General features: G+C 32.6%; 1 protein-coding gene across 1 annotated transcript; it reads left to right on the forward strand.

Annotated features, from left to right (window-relative positions):
• Positions 1-7,350: 7,350 nt before the first annotated feature.
• On the forward strand, positions 7,351-9,228 carry LOC120127225 (receptor-like cytosolic serine/threonine-protein kinase RBK2). Its single transcript, XM_039145183.1, has 6 exons — positions 7,351-8,046; positions 8,139-8,293; positions 8,358-8,437; positions 8,534-8,669; positions 8,754-8,903; positions 9,063-9,228. Exons 1-5 carry the CDS (start codon positions 7,428-7,430, stop codon positions 8,892-8,894), a joined length of 1,131 nt encoding a protein of 376 aa, XP_039001114.1. The 5' UTR covers positions 7,351-7,427; the 3' UTR covers positions 8,895-8,903; positions 9,063-9,228.
• Positions 9,229-11,231: the final 2,003 nt, after the last annotated feature.

Here is an 11,231-nt window from a genome sequence, read left to right on the forward strand (position 1 = left end):
GATCTCTTCTTCTCTTCACCCTTAGACGGTATACGATCGTGACTTTTTGGTCGGCCAGGTAGCCTTCTGTCCATGGCTGGTGGCAAAACTTTTGTAAAGACAATTTTAGTTGAAGATTCATGGGTAAAGGCATATATTGTAAAACACCATGAACATTATCCCATGACCCTCCAAAACACAAATCTATCCAAACATGATCAACATTAGATGATTTCATGGTTGTAAATTAATTTACTAAACAGACGAGCTGCGAAACTAAAACCTGTTGCCGGATTGGGAAGGATGTCGTTGGATATAGGAACGGATGTCGCCGGAGAGAGTGATAGATGGAGATGGAATGAGTTGCGATTTAGGGATTTAGTTTATGATTTCAGTGTTATATACCCAAAATTTCAGTGTTGTGATTTACAGATTCTCGTTGCGATTTACGGATTATCGTTGTGATTTACAGATTCTCGTTGCGATTTACGGATTATCGTTGCGATTTACGGATACGCGTTGCGATATACGGAAACGCGTTGCGATTTACCCATACGCGTTGCGATTTACGGATACACGTTGCGATTTATGTGTTCGCGTTGCGATTTTCATATTCGCGTTGCGATTTTGGAAAATCGCAATGCGAATTTGACTATCGCATTGCGATTTTCAAGAATCGCGTTGCGATTTTGGAAACTGATTTGCGATTCTGGGGATCGCGTTGCGATTTTTATTTCGCGTTGCGATTTTGTTGGTCATTTTGGCAAATCCAAAAAAAGTTGGTTAAAATCGTATATTATAACATTTTTTTGGTCACTGAAGCGATTTTCTCTTATTATAATAGTATATGAAAATCGTTGATATTATAAAACGATTTCTGAAAATTGTCAGGATTATATATAATGTTTTACTCAACATTATGTTTCTCTACATCACTTGTATAGAAAAGTCGACATATAATCTCATGACTTCTATAGACTAATATAGTAAAGATTTAATTTAAAAAAATATTTTTTACTATATTTCATATGTTACCTTAAGATTCATTAATTGACGAGCGGTTAAGAATACTTGTATTATTTAATTTTATTTATTTTAAAAATATGATAATATCTACTTAATAAGAAAAACCACAAATGTCAACGCGCAAGGGTTGACTTCTTTTGGTAGCTCCTAAGGAAGGCGACAACTTGCTCCGCTTACATAATTACATTGCATGGCTTGATTTGAAGGACTTAACAACGTCTTTGAAGTTGATTTGTATTTCAAGAAGAAGGCTAAAGAGAATGTGATAGGAAGGTGATGCCTATTACTTACAATATTTCAACTTGCAATCTCAAAATAATAAAAACAATAATTCATCTTGTCGTATATGTATTGCTCCATGTCATGCATCTGGTGCGATTACGTTTTTTTTAAATTAATCACAAATATTTAATCTATTAATATATTAATTCAGATTGAACAATGCATAAACAAAAGCGACCTAATCGTCATTAATTGGACAACTCCACGAAGGCTGCAGGCAAATGCATTCCCCCACAAGCTATCGTCTTCTCAATAGAGTTACCAATAATCATCCATCACACTATTTTTATCTTATATTTAAATGTTTTTATGTTATTTTTATTGAATTTCATATTTAAAATTTAAAAAGTAATTTTTTAACCTTTTTTTATTGTTTAAGAGTGCAATATGTTAGTCTTTAATTAAGCATTATCACTCACATTTCGTCATAATCTTTATTATATTATCTCTATTTTTTACTTTTTATATTTTTAAATTTTATTTTATGTATTGAGTTTTTTTATAAAAAAACAATTAATATTTTTTATATTATTATAGTACATTTTTATAAAATATACTTTTTTATTTTTTTTAAGATTAAATTTGACATCATTCTCATGTTGACGTTTATTTGATTATTATATTAATCTATTCTTGATTTGAATTTTTAGATTGATGAATCTAGGTTTTCTCTTAATATTTTTGTAGCACATTCCTCTTTTCCTTTAATTTTTGTTTTGTCGATGACGATGTCAATTTTAATGTTAGTTGCCGACCATCGTTATTTATTTTTTTTTGTACATAAGTGCATTGCTACAAGCAGTTAATTACATTCTTAGTGATTCTTCTTTGTTGGTATCAGTCATTTCTCTTATTTTCTCATATTATGTTCTTTATTTTCCTTTAATTTTAATTTTTTTTCAATTTTGAATAATAATTTCTATCCTTGTGATACATTTTTCTATGCTCTTGTGTCACACATTTTCTATGCTCTTGTGACACGATCCTTATGGCTTTAGGTTCATTTTTCGCGTACATTTGCAGTCAATTTGATGCTTGTACAAACGTCATTTGTTTTTTGATTGGATTGTCGATAATCAAGTATAGTCAAACCCCTATTTGATAAAAGATTATTTGCCGATATAATAAGAATTGTGTAGCGAAACAGTCCGCCAGATAGTTTGGTTCGCTCACGACTCCTTTATTACTTCGTAAATCATCTCTTTCGACTGAGGAAAAGAAATTTTATGAAGGTTACTAAATTCTTTTTGATGTTGGTTGTCATTCTCGAGAGATTCTCAAGAGAATGTTTCGTTTTTCTTCATATCTTTAAGTTTAATATTTTTGTTTTTGTATGTGTTTTTTGGTGACTTTTGTCTCTAGAAAGATGCTTAGTTGTGTTGTAATTATAATTATTTACTTTATTTTTATTAATGAAATCTAATTATCATTGTCACAAAAAAAAATAAAAAGATTGATTCTGTAACACCCTCAACTCATACCCGACCGGATACGAGTCCAGAATGTCACATTGACTAAACGAAACAACACTTTTAAAAAAAACCGATAAAACATTCAAACTTATTTTATTAAAATACAATACTATACATATATTAATACAAGTTTATCAAAATAATCAGAGCATACATCACTTGACACTTTGATTACATGCCAACATTCATTTACATAACAAAAGGACTTACTGCTCAAGTTGCCTCTGATCTGATAGTTGCAGGAGTAATGTTATTCAGCTGCTTAACCTTGATCGTCTACTTTCTCGGATCCTACGTGTGAAACACTCACACGCTAAGTCATCGACTTAGTGAGGTAATATAATAATAATGATAACAAAGAAATGTAATGGAAATGCCATAATTAAATGGAATGAGACGAAATCAAATGCTTAACCATGCAGTGTATATCACCATGTTCTTTATTTGTAAGCATAAAATATAACATTCATGAATTCATATTAGTAAGATTATTGACCCATGATACCATACTGAGAACCTAAGGTAAGTGAGTACTGTGAGGTTGTGCACTATGTTGTCACCACAGCTCGTATAAATGCACCGAAGTGCCACGTAGAATTGCACCGAAGTGCCGCGTAGAATTGCACCGTAGTGCCATATAAGATTGTCCCTAAGGACCACGTAGAAAATTTCCTTAAGAATCATATATACATATGCCAAGGATCAAGTATGTGTCTTAAAAGACCTCACACATGTTTCAAAGAATACATATATATCCCGAAGGACCGCGTAGACCCTCCACCCTTGGCATGCCAACTATACCTATAGTTCTCATCTACATAACATGGGCTTTCACCATTCCCATAATTTATATTGTATAGACATATAATTTCCATACCTTTATCACATGAACATATCATGTTCCATCACTTTATCACATAGCTTATATAACTTTTCATGCATATTCATGTCACTTAATGCATATAATATGAATTCATGTCATGTATCATAATATGAAATGCGATCATGTATCAAAATATTTGAATCTACACTTATCACAAGTCTAGAACTGAATAGAATACTATATTCATGCTATGCATATGCACTCACCTATATTTCATTGCTTTTTCCTCGATCGATCTTACGAGGCAATTGTTGTGGAACTTGTTTAGGCTCGGTATCTACATAGTAATTCATTGATGCTAATCAGTATACTAATTAATGTATTCTAAACTATCATTTCTTGGGCTAAAAGAAAAGCCATTTTCATCTTTTAATGAAGGATGCATCGATGCACCACACCATGCATCGATGCATAAATCCTATTCGATGTTTATATTTAAGGGGTGCATCAATGCACTCCTTATGCATCGATGCACTGATGGTATTCGATGTTTGTATTTTAAAAGAGTGCATCGATGCACTTCATGTGCATCGGTACACCTTGAACAATTTCTGGGATTTATCCTTGATGCATCGGTGCACATTGAATGTGCAACGATGCACATAGCCCAGAAAATGTCATTTTAAGCACGGAAATCTCTTTATAATCTTCTCTACACTTTATATTTCACCTCCTTTTATATCCCTAACTTGCATACACTTAAACTAATTATTATCCATTTCATACCTTTAAAACTTAGAAATCCAATTCTCCATATAAAATTTAAGAATTTCATTCAATTTCCAACATGTTCTAAATCGAATTCTAACACTTCATATCCTTTAATTAGCTTGATGACAAGTCAAATCCCACTTCTAATTTGTATTATGAACTCTATTCCAAGATTTTACTTTTCTACTTCCTTTCTTTAATCCTTCCTAACCCTATCATCTTATGATTTTAAGATAACCTAAGCTTTCCTTAAGCTTAGTTATCATCTAATGATCAATAAGCAACCTTAAATTCATCAAGAATTTGATTAACAAGAAACTCACCTCTAACTTTGTCTTCACGATGAAGAAGAAGAAAGAAGAAGAAGAGAAATCTGGAAACTTTTGGTCTTTCTCACTAGCTTCCACGTGGGAATAAATATCCTCAAATAAGATTTAATTATTTCTCTTGCTAAAAGATTAATTTACCCTCTTAATTTCCCTTCTTTGCTTATCCATCCTACATGAAACATTCTCATTAAATCTTTCGACTATTCAATTTATCTACTTTGCTCACTAAATTTTAAAATTTCACAATTTGATCACTAACCCGGTATGGAGGATGTTACAGATTCTCTCATACTGATAGATATTCAATATTGATAGTGTTTATCTTTTACCGTCAATAATGATAATTAGTTATTGATATTTGACTCTTCCTTTCTTTCTTTTTTCATTGTGGTCTTTTTATTTTTAGATTTTGTGTTATTTTATTTTATCTAATTAGTCTTCTCCTTTTCTTACGAAGCTGGTGGATGATTTTATCTATTTTTGTTGCACATTATTTGTATGTTATTGTAACACATATTTTCTTTTATTCCCAATGTTAGATTTGAGGTTTGTCCATTCAAAGGGTGTTTATTAGATTATTTTATTGATTTATCATTGATTTGTATCTTTTGACCAGATATTAATAGATATTTGCAATCATTAAAGATATATTATAGTTATTTTGATAAAATTAAGAGAAAATAACTTCAGTGATCGAAAATGCCTTATAATATACGATTTTAACCAACTTTTTTTGTATTTGTGAAAATAACCAACAAATTCGCAACGCGATTCTCCAAAATCGCAGCGCGATTCTCAAATTCGCAATGTGAATTTCGTTTTAGCAACGCTAATTACCGATATAGGTAAACACAACTATTCACAAGTCAATTTTCAAATTTGCAACGCGATTCTCCAAAATCGCAGCGCGAATTTCGTTTTCGCAACGCTAACTACCGATATAGGTAAACACAACTATTCACAACTCAGTTTTCAAATTCGCAACGCGATTCTCCAAGTTCGCAACGCTAATTACCGATATAGGTAAACACAACTCAATTTTTAAATTGTCGAATTCGGATTTTTACCATATTTGTTCTATCGAGTTTACCTATATCGGTAATTTAGTTACAAAATTGGAGAATTCGAGTTGCGAAATTCGTATTGCGAATTTGAAAACTGAGTTGCGAATAGTTGTGTTTACCTATATCGGTAATTAGCGTTGTGAAAACGAAATTCACGTTACGATTTTGGAGAATCGTGTTGCGAATTTGAAAACTGAGTTGCATGTTTACCCATGTCGGTAATTAGCGTTGCGAAAACGAAATTCGCGTTGTGATTTTGGAGAATCGCGTTGCGAATTTGAAAACTGTGTTGCGAAACTGGTGTTCGCGTTACGATTTTGAAATCGCGTTGCGAATTTGTTGGTCATTTTCGCAAATCCAAAAAAATTGATTAAAATCGTATATTATAAGACATTTTCGGTCACTGAAGTTATTTTATCTAAAATTAATTTATCAATGAGACACAATTGTAAAGACTTTCAATCATTTAACAATGAACACTCAAATATCTTGTAATATATGATGCTCGAATCTGAAATTTCTAAACATAATAATTATTTATTTAATCACTAAGATAATTTAATTCGTGCTATATCTAAATCTATTAAATTTTGCATTTCGATGATTTTAGTGAAAAATATTTATCGTCCGACTCACCGTGGCCATCTCTATATCTGTCAAAATGATTTTTTTTCATAATTAAATTTGGAGTAAATTACAGTTTTTAATATTTTGACCAAATATAACGAAAGCTTAGCAACATGACACGTTCGTAGTATTGTCCATAAACCCTAAAAGGAATGAATTTTTGTTTAGATAATGATTTACTTGCCTAGATTTTAGTAGAAAGATTCAAAATATTAATTCCATTTATAAATATAAAAGTTTGTCCTTTTATTACATATTAAATAGACACCTCAAATCAATTTTTAAATACCGAATATTATATTTAATTAAATTGTCCGTTCATGGAACTGAGGCGGAGTTCTTACATGTTACAGCGTAAACAACATTAAAAATCCACGTGTTTAACTATATCACGTGCCACAAGTCGAAGAGATTCATTGAAGCCATCTCTGACCAACGGATGTTTCCCAAAGTACGGATTAGCAGCCTAAAGTTAATTGTTTACTCCTTATTAATATTAATTAAAAAATGAAGCTGACGTATTATCATTTACTTCTGAAATAAAAAATATTTTTTTATGAAGAAGAAATCATTAAAAACAATATTGTAGGAGAAGAAAGCGATGATAATAGCTTAGAGTAAACCGCAAAGATTTATGTGCACTTCTTCTTTCTTCAATTCATCCCCCCGTTGTTTTTTTCTGTTGTTTGCGTCTATCTCTGAAGAGTTTCCACCTTATCCTCAAATGGTACACGCATTCCTTTGCTCCTTCCATTTTCTCATATTTCTTGTCGCTCTTTCTTTCCTTTCTTTGTTGCTTAGAATGATGAACTTTGCATGATGTTTCATCAAACACCTGTTTTCATGTCTTTTATGTTCTATGTATCAGTTTCTCTTTCTTGGGTTGCTTTCTTTTCGACATAAATTTCATTAATCTCTGTATGTTTTAGGTGATTTGTATCTTTCTGTGATTGTATTTACAGAGACAACAGAAACAGGGTTTCTTTTTCCCTGTCTTGTCTCTTTTAAATGAACCATGGAATTTAGCTTGGGTTCCTCTCAATGAACTTTACAAATGGAAAAGAAGGATAATTCATGTTCCCCCACTGGTTTCCTCGAGGATTTCTTCAAGAGTGAAGAATTTGAAAGGAATCATTCATGCAAAGAACATAACATAGATTCAACAAATGAGCAGAATTCAAAGCAAGGTTCTCGACGATGGCGAGGATTCGGGCAATTATTCACAAGTAAATCGAAGAAATCATTAGTCAATTTTCATTCTCTAGGGTCACTCAGGCTCTCGTTGAAGAGTAGTAGCATGCGAGAAAATGTTGCCGTGGCACCGGTTTTTCTCGCCGACGGCAATTCATTTAATCGTAGGTGTTCGAGGAAAGTTTTCGCTCTTTCCGAGCTTCGAATCGCCACTAAAAACTTCAGCACAGAGAATCTTGTTGGAAAGGGTGGATATGCTGAAGTTTATAAAGGAAGATTACATAATGGGCAGCTTGTTGCCATTAAAAGGCTAACGAAAGCCACACCCGATGAGATTATAGGCGATTTCTTGTCCGAGCTTGGTATTATGGCTCATGTGAACCATCCCAATGCTGTTAAGTTAATTGGCTATGGAATTGAAGGTGGGATGCATCTTGTCCTTGAGTTGTCCCCTAGTGGAAGCTTAGCTTCTCTTCTTTATGGTTAGTTCATTATTTCGTTATACGCTTGGTTATGAACATTTCAAACGAATCGATCCGAACCCGAATGGCGTTTTTGCGTTGATTTTTTACAGGTTCAAAGGAAGTACTGACATGGGGTATTAGGTTTAAGATTGCTCTAGGGACAGCTGAAGGTTTAAGGTATCTTCATGAAGGTTGTAAGAGGAGAATCATCCATAGAGATATCAAGGCTGCAAACATTTTGCTTACAAAGGACTTTGATCCTCAGGTAACCTGAAATGTAAACATTTCGCTTCGATTTTTACATAATTTACTAATAAATTTGGTGACAGATTTGTGATTTCGGGCTTGCGAAATGGCTACCAGAACAATGGACTCACCACAAAGTTTCCAAGTTCGAAGGCACATTCGGGTTAGAAATTTGTATACCCGACACTACAATCCTTTGCAATTATCAGTTAGGAAATTCCATGACTAAACCAATGTCCTACATTGCTTTCTTTTGCAGCTACCTCGCTCCTGAGTACTTAATGCATGGCATAGTCGATGAGAAAACTGATGTTTTCGCCTTCGGTGTACTGTTGCTGGAACTCGTCACGGGCCGCAGAGCTCTGGATTTCTCTCTGCAGAGCCTTGTATTGTGGGTACGCCACTAGAAACACATCATCGTACTCAAGGACTCATGTATGCACATGTAGCTTATGCTTTTATTTTCCTTTTTTTGGTAGGCAAAACCTTTGCTAAAGAAAAACGACATTAGAGAGCTGATCGATCCTGCTCTTGGACAAGATTACAGTGTTCGACAAGTGAACCTCGTCCTCTTGGTAGCATCGATGTGCATACATCAAACTTCGATACGGCGCCCTTAAATGAGTCAGGCATGTTGATAAGTTCACAATCATCATATATTCCGAATCAACTCGTTAGACCATTTTGTGATCGTTCCGGCGAGTTAGATCGTGACACATATAGATAGTAGCTTTGATAACTTTCTCCAAAAAAAAATTTAAACAATTGATTCTTAACATGTCATGCAGGTTATAGAGCTGCTTAATGGCAACCCCAACAGCTTAAAGAGCGCGAGACAATGTCGGGTCCCGTTCTTTGGAAAAGCATTTCATGAAGAGACCTACAATGGTGAAGATCTAAGCTTTAGAAACAAGTTGCATTCAGTAAGATAAAATTCAGTGGTGCACAAAAGGGTCAACGTTGTTATTCAATTATAAATATAACATTTCTTTTAAAAAGTTAAAATTTAATTATTCATTTAAAATATTATTATAAATATGTAATTATTAAATTCTAAACAAAATATTGATGCAATCTAATATAATATAATAATAGTAATTTTAACCAAAACAATAATTGAGTGAAATCGGAACCGAACAGATATTGGAGAATTCCAAGGAGGCAAAAGGGAAGAATGGCAGTGTCTTTGCTCTTTGGGGCAAAAGCAAGAGAATATCCCATGGTTTAGTCAATTTTTGTCGGATAAATACATGAAAGAGCCAACGTCTTTTTCTCCTCTTTTTTATTTATTTTTTAAAAGATTAAGAGAAGGATCCTGAATCAATTAGATTCGGTTAGCTCTTTTGTTTCGGTTGATTATTGTTCCACCATAGGGATGGATATATAATTTTATATTAGATGACAAATTTATAAAAAAAATTAAAATTAAAATTAAATTATTAGTCTGATTTTGTTTCGGTTAGCTCTTTTGTTTCAGTTGATCGTTAGTCTGATTTGTTTTCGATGGAGGCTGCCTATTAAATTATCATGTGTTTGTTTATTCTTAACCCAACCCTGGCGGCACGCAACTCCGCTAGCTACCGCTATCCGCCTACCTAGCCACCCTTGTCATCAGGGGCGGACCTCCATGGAGCCTGGTGGACCTCCATGGTGCCCGAAGTATCCCAAGCAATCCCTTCACAAGTGTCACCCCTAATCTAAATGTCACCCCTCAAAAGTGTTACCCATGAAACTCTTACAACCCCTGACGAAGGCTCCTGGGTCCGCCTCTGCTTGTCATCATATCATTAACTGCAAACTATTAATGTAATGATTCAATTATTTTGATATCTCTTCTTATTTCTTAAATAAATTCGGAATTTTCTCTAAACAATTGTATCTAAAGCTGTCTTGTGCATGCTCTTATTGTTGGAGGTTGTCATCATATTTTTATTTTTCAGTTTAATACATTTTTCTCTTGATTAAAAATATTCTTTTAATCTAATAATTTTTAAATATATATTTTATAAAATTATCTATTTAAATTAATTATAATAAAAATAATTTAATAGAACAAAATAGTAATTAAAAAAAACACAGACATTGGAAGACACATGAACAACATTCATATCCAACCCAACAGAGCCTAAAACTAGACGAGAACAGGCCGTTAATCCAACAAGCCCAATGCGAAGACAAAATTTACTGAAACCAAAGGCTTTTTTACCAAAAAAATAAAATAAAATCTTAATATTCTCTTTCTAACACTCATTCCCCAATATTTCTCACTCTAGCCATTTCTGACAAAATCAAGCAAATGCACGTTTCAAAGGCGTGCCTTCCAAATACTTCTACTCACTCAGCACCACAATAGGAAATGCACATTCCAAGAGACACACGTTCCAGGAGTTTTGTTGAGTTGGCGCGACAGTGACAAAAAAACATTTCAGAGGCGTGCCTTCGTGAGATTTGGGCATCACATAAGAAAAATGTCATATAAAGCATATCTTCACCAAATTTTCATAAAATGTATCTTAAAAAAATACACTATAATAAATTTTAAAAAAAACTACAAGAACCACCAATGTAAATTAATACATATTAGTTACATGAGTTAAATAGCCCAATAGTGTTAGTTTTATATAGATACAGTGAATTGATTATGCTATGTTTGTTAACAATGTGAGATAAAAGTAAAATAAAATTCTCTATCTTTTTCTCATGTTGTCTTTAATATTTTTACTTACTCCATTAAGTTAGAGTTTCTTATTTTTGATATTTAAACATAAATTAGAGTTTATATTTAAAATTAAATATTTTTAGATGTTAAAATATTTATTTTTTAAGTATGAGTTAAATATTGTTAATAAATATTTGAATTATAATTAAAATTAATTAAATAAATATTTTTTTTATAAAGCATCATCAAATTCAGTTTGTTCGGGAAATTTTGATATAATTTGGAGTTATTGATGTTT

The sequence above is a fragment of the Hibiscus syriacus genome, unplaced genomic scaffold, assembly GCF_006381635.1.
Source record: "Hibiscus syriacus cultivar Baekdansim isolate YM2019G1 unplaced genomic scaffold, ASM638163v2 tig00110465_pilon, whole genome shotgun sequence".
Lineage (NCBI taxonomy): Eukaryota > Viridiplantae > Streptophyta > Magnoliopsida > Malvales > Malvaceae > Hibiscus > Hibiscus syriacus.

Coding starts and splice junctions, on each gene's coding strand:
- LOC120127225 (XM_039145183.1), top strand. CDS start 7,428: ATGGAAAAGAAGGATAATTCATGTTCCCCCACTGGTTTCCTCGAGGAT. Junction 8,438..8,533: donor AAGTTCGAAGGCACATTCGG/GTTAGAAATTTG, acceptor TTTCTTTTGCAG/CTACCTCGCTCCTGAGTACT. Junction 8,670..8,753: donor TGCAGAGCCTTGTATTGTGG/GTACGCCACTAG, acceptor TTTTTTTGGTAG/GCAAAACCTTTGCTAAAGAA.